Genomic DNA, 21212 nt, shown 5'->3' on the forward strand with positions numbered 1-21212 from the left:
AGGGAGAGAGGCTCCCAGCTTTCTTGAATGACTGTAAGCCGTAGCTGCTAGAATTATATACAAATGTGAGGTATTTCAGTCTTACAGGATATGGAGTGAGACCTTGCATTCCTTTCTCCTCCCCTGTGGTGCCCTTTGCAGTCTGCGTTCCCCTGCTTACCTTTGCTTTCCAACCTTTATCACTTCTCCAAGCAAATCCACTTGAAAGTCCTCTTCTTCCTGCCCGTCTGCCCAGATGCCTTCCCTTCTTGTGCCACCAAATGCCCTCACCTGGTCTGTCAGCCTGTTCCTTGTGCCACTGCCCTTCAGGCTAAGTGGCTTCTGTGCCCAAATCCTTCATTGAATCCTTTTGTCTCTGTGTTTCGAGTCTTTCCTATCAATTGCCCCACAGACTTTAGTGTTAAACATGGGTGCCTTTCATTGGCTCAAAAAGGGGGACCCCTTTACTCCATCTGAACTGTGGGAGTATGGATGTTGTAGGGGAGTGTTACAGTCCCCCTGAGGTTTGTCTGATTTGGATGGAAAATAATCAAGATACAGACTGGGGGGGGGGGTTCCACTGAAACCAATGGGAAATAATAACAAAATAGGGTATGAAGACAAAACAAGGCTAGTGAAAGAGACAATAACTAAGCAACCCAATGGTGAAACAGACACTTTTGGAAGTAATAACAAAAATGAAAGAAACAAAACAGACTTCCATGCAGTTTTACTGTCTGAGGTGGATCTCACTATTAACCCTGAAAGGGGGGAAAGGCCAGGCAGAGAGAGTACCAGTCTTGTATCCTTTCAAGGGCTATGTGCCTGGGTTTTTGTGTGGGTGACTTATCAAAACAGAGTCCGAATTTACAGTCTAATGGCACAGACAGCCAACTTCCACTTGGTTTTATTCCCATAATATTATATTAGTGTTTTAAAGGGGCTGGGAGGGATATATATATATTTTTAAAAAATCATGCAAAACAGCTGAGCGGAGGAACCAGTGTTAACAAAACCAAGTAGCATTTGATGGGTTAAGTTTTCCCTCTTCCTTCCTTGCAGTTCCTTGCAGGGCTCTGAGGCAAAATGAGCTTGCACTTTATGGATGGACTGAGGTACATGATCTTTTTCTCATCTGTTGGACTCCTAAAATGTTATTATCAAGATGCTGGATTACTACCTCAGTGAGAATGAATAGGGCCAATGTGCATTTTACAAATCCCATGTGGACTTTCTTCTACAGACCTGTCCTAGGAGTTTCCAGCTGGGAACCTAAATCCCAGATGTGCATGCACCTGAATGGGAACAGGAAGATGGCACATGAGGAAAAAAAGGCTGAAGCTTTTGACCCGAAACAGCCCAGATAGCCACTGTTTGTCCAGTGGAGAAATGTACAAGTATTGATGGTGACATGCAAGTTTCTCCAATGGGAAACTTTCACACTTTGCCAGTAGGGAAGTTTCCCCAAGCAGCTTCCTGGGGCCATTTCTATTCAGGAAAACGGCACTAAGGAAGGCTGTAACCAGTGTTCCATCTAAGCTGTTAGTGTGAGCTAGCTCACAGTTGTTTAGCCTCTGGCTCACACATTTTTGGTCTTAGCTCAGGAAGGACAGCTCCAGAGCACACCAAACCGCTCACTCACAGCTTTGTACCAGTAGCTCACAAAGTAGAATTTTTGCTCATAAGACTCCACAGCTTAGAGGGAGTATTCCTGTAACCCCTTCCCATCATGCACTCTAGTCCTGATCCGAATTGTGACTCTACCTACCTGTGAAATGAGTTTACGACAGGGGTCTCCAGGCACACTGCTGACTCAAAGTCCACTTCTCAGCCATGTGGGCTTTGTAATGTACGATTCTTCCCCAAGTGAATCAGGAAGCAATGTCCCTGCTATCTGTCCCTGCTTACTGAAGAGGTCATTTCACCACAAAGGAGAGACCATATTGTTAGTGGAAATAGATGACTCTCGCTTGAATGTAATTATAGCTTTAGGGAAATACCACTGGCTCCAGAGCTCTATTCAATTATTCAGTGGCTCACCATCTCCACTTTAAAAAGCAACACGAAGCTACTACAAAGTCACTAGGCGCTGTCCCCAACTTGGAGGCCATCTTGTGGCAGAGACCCTTTCAATAAATCCATTACTCCATAGACACAGGGTGGGGGTGGAGCCTCTCTGTTACAAGACGTCCTGTACTTCTCTGGAGCAGCCTTCATTTTACCACTTTCATGTCACAGCTGAAGACATTAGGCCAACAGCAGGAAAGCTTCTCTCCAGCCATTAAAGCAATTAAGAGAATGGCGTGGGTTATGTTAAGATCAAATGCATCTTATTCAGTGGGACTTTTTATCGGAAAACAGCTCATATGAATGGCTTATTTTAAGATCATGTCCCCACAAGAGAGAAAGGCACTGCAAGATGAGCAAGTCCCAAGAGATCACTGGTTAATTAACAAAACTAAGTTCAGTTTGATTTCTCCTAGTGGGTGCTTCAACTCCTCTCCCTCTAAAATACCCTGCCCAACTTGGGCACATGGATCACCAGTATCATAACTCATGTTGCTATTCCTGGCCAACACTGCTATGAAGTAAACATGGAATTCCTAAGACTTTTCCAGCAACTGCTAGATTTTTTTTGGGGGGGGTACCTGGGGAAGGTGGAGTTATGGAGGATGCAATGCCATTTTTGGCTGACACTCTATGGTCTTTACTAAAGAGGATAGGGGAAATTCCTAGAGTGTCACTCCGTGGAGGCCATTTTTTCTCCCACTCCTCATTTTCTTGGGTGCAGGAAACTGAGGCTGGGGGCAGGCAATTCCCTGACTGGGGATGGATGTGCAGGTCCAGTGTAGTACCCATCACTGGGTACCTGGAAACCCATTTATTTCTTCCCCAAAACACCTCTTTCCCAAACAAAATAGCAAGTCTTGTATTTGTTCCAGCTCACTGGAGCACCCATTCAGAAAAAGCTGCTTCCATTAAACAATGACGCTGGTCTTTGAACTTCCCAACATTTTGTCATGAGGCCAGCACCATCACGGGCAGCCATTTTGTGCTTGACTCCACCCCCCACAGCTGCCATTTTTGTGGTGGTGTTCCTCGCACACGGGTTCAACATTCCAAAAGTGCTCACAGGCTCATCAAGACTAGGAACTACTGTGGCACTCTGCTTTGGTGGGGCAAAATGTTCCAGATCTCTCAGGTTCCATTTTGAATCTCAGTCACTCAATCCCAGCATCAGGCTAAACTGTTGTTTGCTTAAAATCATATCTTATTCAACAATCTCTTACATTTAAATAACAAATCCCAGTTTGTTCCTAAACCCTGGTTTGCCAGTTTATCATAACTTCTGACGGTAGCCTTGAAATGCATAAGCAGCGGACTCTTAAAAGTCTGCTACCAGGACTCATCATCCTCAGCTGGCCTTAAATTCCTTAGAAGCAGGTCCTTTCCTGGAGGAAACCATCAAAGCCCTCCTGCCACTGAGTGGGCATCTGCCTAAGCAAAATTACCTCCCTTTGTGAGATGCAAAGCTTTCTCTGTAAAATCCCTAACAGCTAAAATCTGTACCATCTGTGACATCTCTGTAACTACTCTGCAACATGCCTGACTGCCATAGCCCACCAAGTCATGCTTGTAAGCGGACTGAGATGTAACTATGAATAAGACTTATGAATCAGACATGTGGTCCATCAAAGTCACTAATGTCTACTCAGACTGGTAGCAGCTCTCCAGGGTCTCAGACAGAGGTCTTTCACATCACCTCCTACCTGATCCTTTTAAGGGGAGATGCCGGGGATTGAACCTGGGACCTTCTGCATGCCAAGCAAAGGCTCTTTTACTGAGCCACAGCCCTTCCCCTCTGATGGCAACTGGAAGTTGCTTTATCAATAGGCTGTACCTTCTCAGCTCCTGGAACATCAAAGGCCCTTCCCGTGCACTACAAGAACAAACTGCTCCTCCCCTGGTCAGGATACCCCCCATCTTGCTCAAAGCTGAGAAACTGATCCTCAGTCAAAATCACTGGGCAGGATCCCACCGCTCCCTGTGCAGAACTCCGGAAACTTTGGTTCCAAAATCATGGGACCCATGTAGAGGAACAGCCTCATGGGTTTGGGAGGGGGGTGGTTTGAGTGAGGAAGGACAAGAAGCTGAAACAACGCCTCTTTCCTCTTCTGAAAATGCAGGTCCACTGAGATTAAGGAACAGCCTCATGGGTTTGGGAGGGGGCGGTTGGAGTGAGGGAGGAAAATGCAGGTCCACTGAGAGAAGGGGGCAATCTATTCCCCTTGTCACATGAACCTATAAGGCTGACTTTGGTCTGTTGACCCATCCAGGTCTGTATTGTCGACTCAGACTGTCAGTGGGTTTCCAGGGTCCCAGGCAGAGGTCTTTTGCTTCACTACTGCCATCTGATCCTTTTGTCTGGAGATGCTGGGGATTGAACCTGGGACCTTCAGTGTGCCAATCAGCTGCTCTATCACAGTCACAGCCCCCCCATTCAGCTCCTCACTCCAGCCCCCCCCCCAACCCTCCTGTCCATTGCTCTGCACTGATGATGCAACCCCAGAAATGATCTTTCCAAGGATAAGAGAGAGCTGTGGCAGTGCAGAGGGATCTGAGGGAGGGGAGTCTTGTATGCCTTCCGCACATGGATGCGAGGGTTACCAGGTCCTCTGGCCACCAGTGGGGGATGGGAGGGGTAGGGTGGCCAGGTCCAGGTTGGGAAAACTCCTGGAGATTTTGGGAGCAGAGCCTGGGGAGGACTGGGGCCTCAGTGGGGGACTATGCCGTAGAGTCCACCCTCAAAAGCATCCATTTTCTCCATGGGAACTGATCTCTGTAGTCTGGAGATGAGCTGGAATTCCAAGAGATCCCCAGGCCCTGCCAGGAGGTTGGCATCCCTAGGCACTGCCCACTGTTTGGCTTTCTGCCTCATGTAGCTGGGAGCCTGACCCCTACCAATCCCCTCCCTATTCCTGCAGGATGCTTTTGGATCCCAGGTGCTGGGTGCTGCAGTGGGCAAACGTGGGTTTGAAAAGGCATGCGCCGCCATACCACACATGCAAAGAGACCACTCCAGAGTCTGCATGAATCAATTAAGCTGTTAGCCAGCCCAGGCTGCTGGAGGCTTCTCTCCTTCCTCCCTTTCCTGCAGTGCAGGTCTGCGCAGGCATGAGGTTCTCCTCGCCAACTGCTTCTCCACGGGAACAGAAGCGTGTGCTGCCCATGTGCAGCCACGGCTGCTCGGAACTGCCAATTAATTCCTCTCATGCCGTCCTGAAACTCTGAAGCAGGATGGGGTTGAAATGCCACTGTTCACGTGTTAATGCTGCCATGCACTCAAACCCACCATGCGTCGAGATCACATGGCTCACTGTCTCTTTTTTTGGTCAAAGAATAAAAACAAAGACTGATTATTGAAGAAGATCTGAATGGGTTTTCTATGAACACTTGAGGAGAAGAAGAACAGGAAGGGGCCATGGCTCAGTGAGGGAGAATCGGCTGGGCAACAGCCAAAGTAATGCCAAGATTCAGATTCTCAAAACGGAGGCTCCTTTGCTGGAGATCTTTAGGAGACACTGCAAGCTTGCTTGCTTGCCTGGGCCTTTAACAGGCTACGAATAGCGGGAATCTTTTAGGGAGGAGGGAAGTATTTGAGGTTTTTGTGTTTTTTTAATTGGGTTTTGCTTGTAATATTTTAATTATTAAAGTAAGCCATCTTGGGCCAAGAAGAAAGGAGGGGAATTCACCTGACACCTGAAAGCTGGTAAGGTAAGTTCCTGGCAATTAGGAGCGGGAAGGCAGTTTTTTATCCAGGGTGCCAGCACCGAAATGGTCCTATGTCTAGTGGCCACACATCAGAGTACACCTTAATTCAGTGGTCTGCTACCTTGTTGGACTTGTGGGTGCTTTTGGAATTTTGAGGAGGAGTGGGCTCTGTAACAAAATGGCTGGCTTGGGGGAAGGGTGGGTGCAGTCACAAAATGGCTGCCATGGAGGTTGAATCCAATCACAAAACACCGGGAGTTTCCACAGAATGTTGGGAGGTTCCAAGCCGAGCTGTTTCCAATGTTGCTAGAGGCACTGCCTTTACTATCGAGTAGCCCCAATAGCAGGGGCACCCCACTTTCTAACTTGAACCAGAGACCCACAAAGCTCAGGCCAAGGGAGACATTCCTAGTTCCAGAACACAGAGCAAGCTCTCGAAACAGGGTCCCCATTTTCAGGTGGCAGCAAGGCAGCCCTCAGAGCAGCTCTCCAGTCTTCCCCCATCCCCCAAAGAGGTATGCATATGAAAAAATGGGTTCCACCAGATGTAGTATCTACATTTCTAAAGGCTATTCAGAGGCCACCTGGCAAATAGGCCTTCTATCTCCAGTACCTCACCCAGCCCTTTTGTATGATCCCATGTCTATGTGTGAATTCTTGTCCTTCCTCAATACTTGTCCTTCCTTGCGCCATCCCTCAGGATACCGAGATAAACCGATCAAACATTCAAATTATTAACAATCCTTCCTGACACTAATCAGGGAACCATCTCCCATCTTTTGTCTATCTGGAAACCTATTCAACTGCCTTGGCAGAACTATCAGAGGACATAAAATCCATTCAGCTAGCCCCAGTACAGTCATCCAGCACCTGGCTTAATCCCATCATAGCTAGACTCTGCCCCTCTGAAATCTCATTGGTCACATCTAGGCCTTGCCCATCCTGATGCCACATACCCCTGGGACTCATCATTGGCCCAAAATCTATTGTTCTCACCTGAGACCAGCTTCCAAGGCCTTCCGTTGGTCTGCATTGTCTTCCAATGTCTATATCCGTCAGAGCACATGGCCTCAGAGGGTGTGTCTCTGCCTTGATGCCAACTGGCAGCCCACCCCTAAACCCTTTGGGTTTAGGCCATAATCCCTTCTTCATGGACCTCTGCACATCTGGACAGGTAGTATCACCCCATAACTGACCCCTCTATTAGCTATCAATCTCCTCTGCTTTCTTAGTTCTGTGTTGTGTGTGTGAGTGCTTGATTTTATGTTTGCACATTTAAGGATCCTTCAGCAAAGAAATCACTACTTTAGTAATCTAGCCTCTGTGTCTGTTTCTGGGACTGTGAGATCAAACTCCCATATACAAAGGTCCTATATTTAATGCCTATTGCCATTTAATACTCATAATTCCTGACATTTATTAATAAATTAAGGCAATTTGGCTAACACCAAGTGGGTGCTCTCCACGGACACAAATATTATACCTGCTTAACTCTTCTTTACCACCTCCTATGTCATTGAAATGGAGGAAAACCTATGGCTGCTTTTCATTTTTTAAAAAAGTGAGTAGGCCACTCATGTATCTTCTGCATAATGTCTAGTTTGGCCGACCAATTCTGAATGGCAGCTGCATTTTCTCCCAGAATAAGAAAAAAAAATCCAAGGTATGAGAACATCAATTTTCATGAAGTGAACAAGAGAAAATGTCATGCTTCTTGACTCAAAGATTTTTTTTTCTGTAACATTTAACAAGCCATTCCACATGCAGAGATTTCATTTCCACCTCCTAGATGTCAAACCTTGCTGGTAATTGTAACAAAGAGGTCAAGGGGATAGTACAGTAGTAAAGTAATCATGTCAGTTCATGTTGCCCCACAAGTGATGGGAGCTAAGAGCTGGAATAATAATACTTATCAAATGGCATTGTGTGTAGAATAGCCAGGAGATCCTAAGATTGTCTGGTAGCCAGAAGTTCTAGCTCTTTTTAAGGTGGCGAGGTATTTTTGTTTTAAAGCCAAAAGACATTTAGAGGTGGTTTGCCATTGCCTGCCTCTGCATCACAGCCCTGGTATTACTTGGAGGTCACCCTTTCAAATACTAGCCAAGGCTGACCTTATCTTCTGAGATCTGACGAGACTGGACTAGCCTGGGCTATCCCAGAAGGCTAAGAGCTGGAGTTTAAAGAAGACCTGGGCACAGTTTAACAATGGGAATTCCATGAACCAAGCTCCTCATGGTTTTTCTGGATAAAAATCATGACTGTTGGGGGTTGATTCAAGTGGACACATGAGGTAGCCTGCCATTGAGTCAGAGCATTGGTCTATCAAGGTCTATATTGTCTTCTTTGACTGGCAGCAGCTCTCCAGGGTCTCAGGTAGAGTCTTTCCCATCACCGCCTATTTAATCCTTTCAGCTGGAGATGCATGCATGACAGACACTCTATTCCCAACCTACTGTTCCTTATTTAGGCTGCCTTCTACTTAGTCAGACCAGTGCTCTATTAAGGTGCTCTACTCTGACAGGCAGTGCCTCTTCAGGGTCCCAGGAAGAGGTCATTTACAATGCCTGGTTCCAAGGATCAGGGGGTATGTGATGTGAAAGACCTCCTCCTGGGACCTTGAAGAGCCACTGTCAGTCACGGTAGTCTACACTGACCTTGGTAGACCAAAGGCACCTTCAGGTGTACAAATTTTCCCTTATCGTTTCATTCCAGTCAAACTACATTAATGTTCTACGGTGGTTGTTTTCTTAAAAATTGGTTGATATGCCTTATTCACTCACTCCGGCCCTCCATGCAAAGTGAATTGAAGCCATTGCTGATCCAGACCAGACAGGCCAAGCCCTCTACCTGCTTGTGCCTGACCAAGAACAGTGTTCAGAAGTCCACTGAAGAAGAGATCTTTTTTCAAGCAATCTTCCCTGCAGGTGTGAATTCATAATGGCAGGAACAAGAAAGGGAAAGAAACTAAACCTAACAAAGAACTCCAAAACGCGTCAGGTCAACTCTTTTAGCCCTGGTTATGGTTATGTTTTATATATATTGGTTGTAATTGGGCCCCTATATATGTTTTAATTTGATATTATCAATAAATACATGTACCTCTTTTTATGAAAAGTTTTTAATTTTGGCCCTCCTTTCCACTAACCTTTGCTTGGTTGTGAATTCATAATGACCTCCCTGCCAGGCATTCCTGGCAAGGCTGGGCCTAGGGTTGCCAAGTGTAAATTCCTCCGGAGCAGGGGACTCCCGTCCGTCGTCTGGAGCGCGTGCGCACGTCACCCGGAAGTGACGAGACACCGCCGGGCACACTGGGGGCAGAGCCACGACCATCCGAAGGAAAACCATAGCATGCCCGGCATGGTCACGTCACTTCTGGGTGACGCGCACGTCGGGGTGGGGTTCCCCCCAGGGCCTGATCTGCCGGTGGCAGGGAACGGGCTTCTGGGGTGGGGGTTTCCCCGCCCCCCGGGGGGACTTGGCAAGCCTAGCTGGGCCAAGGATTTCTGGTGTCCTGTGTGAATGACTTTGCTTTGAACCATGGATTGGGAGCCATAAACATCCTTGGAAAAGGGCCCCTGCAGCTCTGCCTAGATGAACCTAATGAATAGGTCTGGGACATGCAGAGGAATCTGGACCAAAAGGCTAGGCTTATAAGAACACACTCCAAAACAGACATGATGTGCAAGATGCCCTAGGCATCCACTCTGAAGAGACCTGGTACACAGTGTGGATCAGGACCACAGTGCACAGGGAAAGGGGGCTTATGCCCACTCCTCCCAGCCCACACCATTTCCCCAAGCTAGGACAGTTATCCCAGGGAGCAGCTATTTGCCCTACTTGAGAAAGTTGTAGGTAGCCCATCAGCACATATTCGTGTACCAATGGAGCAAATAGCAGGTCTCTGGGGCTGCTTCAGGTTGGAAGAGCAGCACAGGGGAGGAAAGGCTAAGTCTGCTCTTCCCATGAGTGCCTTGGAATTACGTTCCAAGCACAGGACTTTCAGAAAATATCTGGTCAACAGGACCCACGGCGGACTAGGGTTGCTAACACAGCCTTGGCATATGCTGAGAGATTCTGAGGGTGCTGCCTGTGGAGGGGACACCTTGAGGAGGATGTGACATCACTTCAAGGCGACATTCAAGGAATTCTTCCTAATCTCTATGGCAAAGAGACATAAGGAAAATCCTAGAGCATCACTATGGAGGCCATTTTCTGGCTATTTTCCCCCACCCAGTCTTCTGTTTCTCAGTGGCAGGGGGCTGGGACAGAGATCAGGGGTTTATCCTCTGCAGGCGATCAAATGATAAGCCTGTGGTGGACCTATAGCAGAATCCTTGCTGTCTTTGTAACTGTCTTCCCCTCTCTCATTCAAAGTGGTTTTTCAAGGTGTCACTTTAGTTTGTACACCAAGACCCTTCCCTCTTCGTCTTTTCATGAATTCCTGGATCCCGTCAGGTCTCAGTGCAGCTCGAATGTGTCCCCTCAGAAGAGGCAGGGGCACGGACCCTGCCTGTTATCTCCTTTCTACAGCCAAGATCAGAGAGAAAAGTACACTGGTAATCACAAGCTGTCAGTTGCAGCAGGTTCCTGAAAAGATTATTCTTCTGGAAGTTGGCCTGTCAAAAGTCACAGATTCCCCTGTGAAAAAGGCTCATTAGTTTGTCTCAAAAGCTGACTCAAGCGCTCTCTTAGCAGTGGCGGGAAAAGGGTCTCCAGGAGCAACAGACGAGTGCTGTGCAAAGCTGCTGGCAGAAGAAGCCAAAATATCACGGGACTCCCTAAAGGGTTGCCAATCTCCAGGTGGGGGCCTGGAGATCTCCTGGAATTACAGGTCACCTCCAGACTCCAGAGATCAGTTCCCCTTGAGAAAATGGCTGCTTTGGAGGGTGGACTCTATGACATTATACCCTGCTGAGGTCCCTCCCTTCTTCAAACCATGCCTCCCCAGGCTCTAACCCCCCCCCAATCCCCAGGACTTTTCCAAACCGGAGTTCTCTACCCTGCATGCAAGATTTCCACTCTGGCCAATGTCCAGCACTGTCTCTGGAATGCTGCTCTCGGAAAGGAGGTCATGATGGGCACTAGGCTATAGCCGCTCAGCAGGCCTTCTCTTGCTGGGAGCTTTCTTTTGGTGGGGAAAGTTGGGTTGAATGTTCAAATTAGCAGTCCCTTCTGTTTTGGAAACTGGCCGCTCGCATTGCAAGTGATCCCTCTTCTTGGACTTGTGGGCACTTTGGGGGCTTTGAAAACAGGCAGTGGGTCCCAAAACAAGAGGGCTGCGATGGGGCAAGAGTGTGTGAGTGGGAACAATCACAAAATGGCTGCCATGGGATCTGGGTCCAATTTGAAAGTTGCATTTTTTAATCTCAGCCTTCCTCCAAGGAGCTCAAGGTCACGTAGGGTTGCCAGCTCTGGGTTAGGAAATACCTGGAGATTTGGGGGGGTAGAGTCTGGAGACAGCAGGGTTTAGGGAGGGGAGGGCTCTCAGCAGAGTACAATGCCATCTAGTCCACCCTCCAAAGCAGCCATTTTCTCTAAGGGAGCTGATCTGGGTCATCTGGAGATTAACTGTACTAGTGGGAGATCTCCAGGTGCCACCTGGAGGTTGGCAACCCCTTTAAGGTGCCATACATGGGGGTGTTTCCCTTTCTCCATTTTATATGTACTACAACCCTGTGAGGTAGGCAAGGATGAGAGAGACTGGATTACAGTCATACAATTAGATAATTGGCAGGACGGGGGGGGGGGGGGGTTGGAAGGCAGCTTCCCCAAGTCAAAAAATAGAAAAATCGGGGGGGGGGGGGGGGGGGGGTGTTGAACGCAAGCTTCCCAAGATCCTAATCCAGCACTCTCACCAAACTACTCCATCCCGCTGGCTCTCATGATTCCAATTTCATGTTACTCTCTGCAGAGATATAAGGTCATGTTTAGTTATAATTAAGTGCCATGAAAAAAATGTAGTGCTCCTTGACATCTGTATATGAAAATCCCACCTGGGGACTATGTGGTGAATAATGCTGAGGGCATGGTGAATAACGCTGTTGGCCCTCCAGAGGAACCGGTTGGCCACTGTGTGAGACAGGATGCTGGACTAGATGGACTACTGGTCCAATCTAGCAGGGCTCTTCTTATGTTCTTATGGAGGATTCATTTAAGTCATGGCGGTTTAAACCCGTGCTCATTATTCAAAGCACCAAGGAGGGGGAAGTTACATTTGAATCATAGCGTTAAATCAAATTGTGCATTAAGCAGAGGTCATTTCGGGGGGGAACGCGGGGGATCGCAGTTCCCCTGGGTGAGGTACGGGGGGCGGGGCACATGACGAAGCCCTGCCCCCTGCTTCCGGCCGCCCCGCTTCCGGCTTTCATTCACCCAGGAGGAGGCAGGAGAAGAGGGAGGGTAAGCTGCTTCCTCCCTGCCTCTCCCCACCCCTGCCTGCCTGGGGCCAGGGAGGGCCTTCGCGGGGCTTCCTTGCACTCCCGCCGGCCTTGCAAGTCCACCGCCGGGCCCCTCATGGGGCTCAGCAGTGGAGCTGCAAGGCCGGCGGTTGTAGCTGGGACCGTTGGGGGCGAGGTGTGTGGCCTTATGACACCTTTCCGGTGATGTCAGGGGGTGTGGCCTTATGACACACTTCCAGTGATGTCAGGGGGTGTGGCATATGCTAATGAGTTATGCTAATGAGTTCCCCTAGCTCTTTTTCTATGAAACGACCCCTGGCATTAAGAGGTTTCTCAGCCTGGTTTCCCCCAGAAGTGACATAAGGCTGTTTGCCAACAGCACTCCAGAATATCACTGGGGAATGGGCAATAGCCATGTGATTAATAAATACCACCACTACCTAGAAAATGGGAGATGCAAACCAACCCTATGTGGTTCACATAGAAAACAAACATAAAGCTACCAGTTACTACTAGATCTGAAATACATTATCTGGCATTTTCAGAGCCCTCTTGATCGGGATGCCCGCTTCTGCTTAGGACCTGGAGTCCTCTCAGAATTACAGCAGGTTCCCAGGTTGCAAAGACCAGTTCCAGAGGGCAGACTCTGTGGCATCGTGTCACTGCCAAGCACCCTCCCCTCCCCTCCCCCAAACTCTGCCCTCCCAGGTCTCTTGTCCAAATCTCCAGAAATTTCCCCAGCCAGAATTGGGAATCATATCTCCTAAACAGAGTGTAACTCTGCTGAGACAGGCCTTGTTCTTGGTCTTTCCATCTTCCACCTGAATATGCCAAAGAAAGGGTGGACCTAACTGTTCAGGACAGCTAATAAATACTTGCCCTGACCTGGATGGCCCAGGCTACCCCAGTGTTGTCATCTCTGGAAAAAATAGGGTTGGCCTTGAATACCTGTGAGTTAGCAAGCCAGTTTGGTGTAGTGGTGAAGAGTGGTGGACTCCAATAGAATTTGATTCCGCAGTCCTCCACATGAAGCCAGCTGGGTGACCTTGGGTCAGTCACAGTTCCTTCAGCCCCAAAACAAAGAAGCCAACCTAGCTCGCCACAGAAAAGAGATAGAGTTTCATGCTGCCAGACAATCTTCGGCTCTCCTGGCTATACCACACCCACTGCCATACAGTAATTATTATTATTACTAGCTGTGGTTTGGGAATGAATATTTAATGGTCCAAGGAGATGAACTTTGCAAGTTTCTGACCTCTCTCCGTGATTCCTGGGACCTGTAGTTTCATAAGGGTGCTGACCATTCTCTATTACAAATTCCTTGGTCTCTGAACTACAGTTCCCAGGGTTCCATGGGATGAAGGGGCAAAAAATTAATCAAGCCAGTTTAAGTCTGAGGTGCAAGTGCATCCTATACTTCTTTAGATACATTAATATAACATAGTTTCCGATGGGTGGCCGTATTGGTCTGCACTAGACTAGCAAGATTCAAGTCCAATAACACCTTAAAGACCAACAGTATTTCCAGGGTATTTGCATCTGAGAGTCTGATGAAAGGAGTTTTGACTCCCAAAAACTTATACCCTAAAAATCTTGTTGGTCTAAGAAGTTTGGTGTAGTGGTTAGGAGCGCAGACTCTAATCTGGGAGAACTGGGTTTGAGTCCCCACTCCTTCACATGTAGCTGCTGGTGTGAACTTGGGTCAGTCACAAGTTCTTTCAGAGCTGTTCTCTCAGCCCAACCTACCTCACAGGGTGTCTGTTGTGGAGAGGGGAGGGGAAAGGAAATTGCAAGCTACTCTGAAACTTCTTTGGGTAGTGAAGGGCAGGGTATAGATCCAATCTCTTCTTCTTGTTCTAGGCACAAATCTTGCTATTAATATAATATTATTTTGTGCAATTAAAGTACTGTCTCCTCCAATCTGATAGTATCTGTTTTAGGCGCACATGGTTACTACTGACTATATGCAAAGGATAAATAAAAAAGACCAGATGCTGTTCTCCGGCACACCCTGAGATCTACCCTTTCTCCTTTTGCCCTAGAAAGCCACACAGATGGCACCCCAGAAAACCCCAACAAAGAATGATCACGACTTGGCTCCCTCTGTACTTGGACAGATTTTATTTAAATACCACCACTTATGTGCAAACACAGCAGGCAGGCCAGCTGGACTCCTCTTTCAAATATTTCCCTCAATGGAGACCCACCATCATTCCAAGCACTGCATGGCAGAGCATACAGATATTCCACTGGGGGTATACTCACCAAGGAACTCTGTGAGGACGGCAGTTAGATGCCATATTTCCAAACACCTATTTTTTTCCATAGTCACACATTCCGTTTTGAAGTGCTCACTTAAAAACGATGTCCATCTCACAACTTGGGAGGTGGCCCTCAGTTTGTCCCGAACTGTTGACCACTTTCATAAGTGATGCTAGGAACTGAGCCACACATTTTAACTGTTTTTAATGAGAATTAAGCAACTCAAGTTTTAATCTTAGGTTGCAGACATTAATGAACATTGTATTCCCCCCCCCCCAATCCTTTTCCCAAGGTCCAGAAGTTCCATGATCCATAAAGTATTGCTACTTTATACAGGAAGTTACAGAAGCACCTGTGCTGGGTCTGGCTGGTCGCCACGGATACCCTTCACTGAAAGCTGGATACGCAGTCCAAAAGCAAGCCGAGAAACGGTCAGAAAGCCGGGAAATCAGTCAGAGTTTCAGGAACGAGGAGTAGAGAATGACAGCCAGGACTAGGTCCAAGAACGCATGGTTGCTTCCGCACTGAAGCAGATGAGTGGGGTTGTTTATGACCAAATCCTCCCTTCCCTGGAAGTCAATCTACAAAGACTCACAGCCCCTCATGTTGCCTTTGCAACAGCTGAAGTCTGGCACTCCTCCTTCTCTCTTGCATAATCAGACGCTGGCGTGCCCTGTGTCTGGGACAATCAGGTGAGCTAGGTGGGGACTCTGGCCTCAGGGTGTCTCCAACTGGGGATGCTTGGACCAGGCTCTGGACCAGGCTCTCCCTCAGTCCCTTCGCCTTGCTGCCCCTCCTGCACAGATGCTGGGACCTCTTCTCCCTCAGCTGCTGGTAAAGGTTCCTCTTCTGGGCTGACTCCAGAGGAGGCGGGGTTGCTCCACGCCTCTTCCTCATCTGAGGAATAGGCAGCCTCAGCGGAGCCAGGACCCATGACAGCACCATGCAGAAGACACTACTGACTACATAGTTCCTAGAGAACCATAGACACAAGAAGGCTATGGAGTTACCATTCTTTCAGATGACTGGGTATCAGAGTTTAATAATGGAAGTGCTCAAACACCGCATTCCCTTGGAGCAAAGGTTCTAAATGTCATGAGCCACAAAGATCATGTGAAAGCATCATTACTTTCTTGAAGTGGATTCCTGAGATGAAAAACTAATAGCTCATCATGCCATAGGTAAAGGTAAAGGTTCCCTTGCTCGAAAGCCAGTCGAGTCCGACTCTAGGGTTGCGGTGCTCATCTCCGTTTCAAAGCCGAAGAGCCAGCGCTGTCCGAAGACGTTTCCATGGTCATGTGGCCGGCATGACTAAACACCAAGGCGCATGGAACGCTGTTACCTTCCCACCGAAGTGGTACCTATTTATCTACTTGCAATTTCTTGCTTTCAAACTGCTAGGTTGGCAGAAGCTGGAACTAGAGATGGGAGCTCACTCCGTCATGCGGCAACTCGGGTCTTGAACTGCTGAACTACTGACCTTCCACAGCCTGCAGTTTAGCATCTTAACCACTTGAGCCACCGCATCATGCCATACTGATTTGCTAGTTGCTAGCCCATGGTGGGAAACGTCCCACCTCCTTCCACTCCCATCCCCCCAATATGCGATTGATGGAGCAGGGAGAGAAAAATGAGTGAGAAATAACATCATGGCATCCATAACACTCTTAACTATAAAAAAGTTTAAGAATATTTCTTTTGCTTTTAAAACACAAACAATTCATAGACAATTTTACCTCTGGGGTTAATTGCACAAAAAAGGAACTAATGCAAATTAGGCTCTCCCTTGTACCCATTTTGGAAACAGAACATCTTACATTGTAAAGCACCAAATGCTTCACACCCAGGGTGTAACATTGTAATTCATGTACCATTCAAATCCAAGAACTCACTAAATCAGAAAGTAATTACTGTCCCGCACTTTTGTTTACCTTGCATACTTTAGTGCCTAATTACGAAAGATCGTTTATAAGCTTTCCCCACAGAAAATAATTGCCGCATGTCTCCTTATGAGAAACAAATGATTAGTGTTCTTTTAAAAGTCTCTGAGTATAAACACCAATTAAAAATGGTTATACAACCACTTCAAAAAAAATCAATCAGGCCCGGAGCAAAAATTTTAATAAAAGGACTCCAAAACGCCATTGTTAGAACTGAGCACCTGTGCTTGCTTGACAAGTTAAAAAAGAGAAACATTTTCAAAAATTTTGCTTGCAATGGGTTGATTTAGCCAAGCAAGCGGCTGAACAGAGACACAGCTGTCCTCAAGGATATCAGAATGTTTTCCTTTAAAGCAAAGAAGAGATATATTCCTTCCTGAATAAGAGAATCTGCATGATTCAGAAAACTTTGTTTTCCACTGAAAGAGACAGAGGAGTCGTCAAAGGACCTTAATTCAAGAGAGTCCCTGCCTTCATTATAATCTCTCTCTGTTATACAAGGAACCCATGCGTTCCAATTAGTCCCAGAGACAGGTTTGGATAATGGCTTGTTTTTATATTTTCAGAGTCTCCACTGCTTCTCATTACCATGCTTCCCAAAGGCTCATGGGAATGCTTTTGAAAGACTCACCATGACCTAGCTGGTAGACAGCAGGACTGGACTAGCAGAAAGGGGGAGATGTATTGAAGGTGCTACTCTTGAGGGCCCTTCTAAGCTTTCTTGCCCTGTGGAAGGGAACTCTAAAAGCATTTAAATGCCTTCTGAGCTGCCTTTTCCCAGGTCTCATGATGCCCCTCCCCCCAATTCCACAGTGGGGAGGAGAGGGAAGGCCGAGGCAGCAGTCTCTCCTCAAAAATAAGGTTTCTGGCACAGCTGTTTGTGGGGCGGGGCTTTTAATTAAGGGGCAGGGCCCCAACATGCCCCACTGTAGCTACGGGGCCACCTCCAGCAACATCTTCTCCCTGCTCCCCATCATTTCTTTCTCACAAGCATCCAGTCTTACCTCTGAGTACTCCTAAAACTCAGACACACTTTGGGAATTTGGGTTGGACCACAAAGGTCTCACGTGCTCAGTCACATTTTCTCTCCAGCATTTTGAGGGTGGGGATTGTTGAGGGAATTTGGGTTGGACCACAAAGGTCTCATGTGCTCAGTCACATTTTCTCTCATTTAGTTTTGGACAGAAAAGAAGCATTTTGAGGGTGGGGATTGTTGGGAAAGTGGCATGCAAGATACTTTGATTGACACTTGAAGAGGCCCTTCTCTGGCAATGAAACCATAAACAGTTGCAGGCTGAGAAAAGATGAGTGTCCTCTATGGAGACATTTAGGCAGGATGCAATATCACCAATGTTCCCTCTAAGCTGTGGAGTCTTGTGAGCAAATATTCTGCTTTGTGAGCTACCGGCATTAAAGTTGTGAGCAGGTGATTTGGCTGCTGCATAAATCAGTTTGCTCTGCAACCATCCTTCCTGAGCTAAGACCGAAATCTGTGAACCGGAGGCTAAAAAAATGTGAGCTAGCTCACACTAACTCAGCTTAGAGGGAACACTGAATATCACCATTTGCCCACCTGCCAGGAAAAGGCAAGATAGCCTGAGATGGGCCATGAAGATCTTTGGGATATGCAGATTAATTTGATTGGAAAGATGTCAAGATGTCTCATTATGAGAAACACACATGGGGCTTTACTCCCTTCATGATATGTTAACTTGAAACCGTCCCACCTGGGAAAGAAAGTGTTTAAAAGTCTGGACACCCTATCATAGTGCACAAGCCAAGATTGGGGAACATGGGAGGGAATGGAATGAAGTATGACCTGACCAGCCTCTTTTCCCGATGTTCCAGTGGGTTTATGTCCATTCCAAGGAGGGGAATGCCAAGGCACACAGAAGTGACTGTATAACTTGACTAGCCTCATTTTGGACATGCTTTGTCTTAGCTCTCTAACACCCTGTAGCGTTCCAATATAGTTTTCCAATGCAGGGTGGTGATTGCATTTAAGTGAATAAAGATCTTTTCCTTTAAAGAACTTGGACTGTGACCAAAGCTCTCACCCATGGCACCTGAGCAGTGGCTCAGTCCACTAGAAACTCCAGACTGGGCTATAGACAGCAGGCCAGGGAAGAAAAGTTGTGAAGCACAAGCACACGAGCACAGACCCGCTATCAGAGGGCGATTCTGCATCTAGCATTCGCTCCACATTTTCTCAACTGGGAGGAAAAAGTGCAGCTCAAAACCACATTCAAATACCTTAAGACAATGCTGTACTGACTGCTAAGTCACCTCTATGTGGCTATAAAACAGCCATAAATCTATGCAGAAGTTACAATAAAATCCGATGATCAAAGCAAATGTGGCATGGAGTGTGGAGGCTACCATAAAACCCTGATGATCAAATGAACTGAAAGCAGCATGCAATGCAGAGGGGAATTTCTGTTCCAACGTGGGTTTCATAAAACAATGGAGGGAAAAGCCAATGCAGAATCAGCCAGTGACTCAAGCCACATGTAGGAAGAGGAAAGGCACAGACTGAGTAGTGGCATGCTACCCTAGTATAGAGGAAGGAGGGAAGGGGTAAGCCAAAGCTATTTCTCCCCCATACACCACAGGATTTCCTCTCTGCCTTCCAGACACAGACAGTAGGAAGGGGGAAGTGGTTATTACAGGGGTGACTCCCCCAAACCTCTTAATCCACCCCCCCCACTGTATCTTCCCACTTCAAGGAATTCCTACTGATCAGAGATCATGTACTAGATGTGATGCTATCATAATGTTATGTAGCCACCAGACAGATTTCAACAAAGGTGACATCACTAAGAGCAAATAAAGCACATTCCAAACGAAGGCAACCCTTCCGCTACTGCTCAGATGGGTGATTTCACCAAATCAGGAATGATATTTTTAAAAGCTTTTTGCACCAGTCCCCACTTCCGAAATCACCGAAAAAGAACTCCCTTTTTCAATGCAAGCAAAGTCATCTGATACAGCTGTTGCATTCTGACAGCCCTACAAATGTTTCTCCTGTAACTTCAGAGGGACATCCACATTTCTGTCTAAAGGATTTCATTTCACTTCAATATAAAAGACTATTTATACACAGACTGAGTAGTGGCATGCTACCCTATAGAGGAAGGAGGGAAGGGGTAAGCCATACACCACAGAATTTCCTCTCTGCCTTCCAGGCACAGACAGTAGGAAGGAAGAAGGGGGGAGTGGTTATTACAGGGGTGACTCCCCCAAACCTCTTAATCCACCCCCCCCCCCCACTGTATCTTCCCACTTCAAGGGATTCCTCCTGGCCAGGATCAGGTACTAGATGTGATGCTATCATAATGCTATGTAGCCACCAGTCAGATTTCAACAAAGGTGACATCACTAAGAGCAAATAAAGCACATTCCAAACGAAGGCAACCCTTCCGCTAGTGCTCAGATGGGTGATTTCACCAAATCAGGAATGATATTTTAAAAAGCCTTTTGCACCAGTCCCCACTTCCGAAATCACCGAAAAAGAACTCCCTTTTTCAGTGCAAGCAAAGTCATCTGATACAGCTGCTGCATTCTGACAGCCCTACGAATGTTTCTCCTGCAACTTCAGAGGGACGTCCACATTTCTGTCTAAAGGATTTAATTTCACTTCAATATAAAAGACTATTTATAAATCAAAGTACACCTCAGAAGCACGAACTCTAACATTATCCACCGAAGAGGTAGCTAGCCACACTAGGGAAACATGTAACGCTTTAATGTTTCATGATCACTGCCCTGGAGACTCTGTTTTGGGTGGAAAGGTGGTATAGAAAATGTTTTGAATTAATGCATAAAATAAATAAAAATATAGATAACTCACCCTCTTGGTGTAATCCATAGCCTTAAGAATGGAGAGGTTGAGGGTTTCCAGTGAAGCCAGAACATCTTCATAATCCCCCATGTGGTCAGTGAAATAATCTGGACAATTGCAGGATTCCAGGGGAAGGAGAGAATAAAGAAGAGAACTGCTGAATCATTTGTCCGCTTCAAGTGTGCTACATGAGAACATCTAAAATATTTGTATAATTTGACCTCTTGCATCAACCAATAATTCAACTAGGGAAAAATTCAACTAGGAAAAAAGATCCCTGTCTGTTAAAACCTTTCACCTTTTACTGGGTGAACAGATTATTGACATTTTGAAAGAAAGTTCTTCATAAAATGGTATGCTTCTTTTCAGACCACCAAGAGAGCTAACTGAGACCATTTTTTTTGTATACATCAAGATTTGGATGGAGGAGACCTGCTTTGCGATTAGGCCAAGATGTCACACATTTGAATCAATGTTTTTTTAAAATACCCCCTCTAAACGTCTTTGGCAGTGCTGGCTTTTCGGCTTGGAAATGGAGATGAGCACTGCCCTCTAGAGTTGGATTCGACTAGCTCTCAAGCAAGGGAAACCTTTACCTTTATACAGGGGTTTTTTTGTAGAAAAAGCCCAGCAGGAACTCATTAGCATAATAGGCCACACCCAACAGCAGAAACTCATTGGCATATTAGCCCACACCCCCTGACAGAGCAGCTCATTAGCATATTAAGCCACAGCCCATGCCTTCCCTTGGCCTGTCTGGGCAAGTTCCCCCTTGAAGGGAAGGGACGTTAAACTGCCTTCCCTTGGCTTGCCCGGGCGCCCCGCAGCTGTGGGGACCCCGGGCAAGCCAGCCCTTGGACAGGCCGGGGAAGACACTCGCTCTCCAGGCCTTTCCACTGTAGCCACGCATGCAGAGGTTTTGGCTGTAGTGGGCGTGGCCAACTCTGAAGCCAGCTGGAACTCTGCTCCTGTGGATTCCTGCCTAAAAATAGCCCTGCCTTTATACATCTTAACCCACCT

At 47.0% G+C, this 21212-nt stretch overlaps 1 protein-coding gene across 1 annotated transcript in view; it reads right to left on the reverse strand.

Annotated features, from left to right (window-relative positions):
* NECAB2 (N-terminal EF-hand calcium binding protein 2) overlaps nucleotides 1-20294 on the reverse strand; it is a 119395-nt gene extending 99101 nt beyond the window's left edge. Inside the window, exon 1 of the mRNA XM_015406109.1 lies at nucleotides 20202-20294. Coding sequence (XP_015261595.1) covers nucleotides 20202-20282 — 81 coding nt within the window. The 5' untranslated portion in view covers nucleotides 20283-20294. The remainder of the gene's footprint in view (nucleotides 1-20201) is intronic.
* Nucleotides 20295-21212: the final 918 nt, after the last annotated feature.

The sequence above is a fragment of the Gekko japonicus genome, unplaced genomic scaffold (genome assembly GCF_001447785.1).
Source record: "Gekko japonicus isolate JY-2015 unplaced genomic scaffold, Gekko_japonicus_V1.1 scaffold757, whole genome shotgun sequence".
Lineage (NCBI taxonomy): Eukaryota > Metazoa > Chordata > Lepidosauria > Squamata > Gekkonidae > Gekko > Gekko japonicus.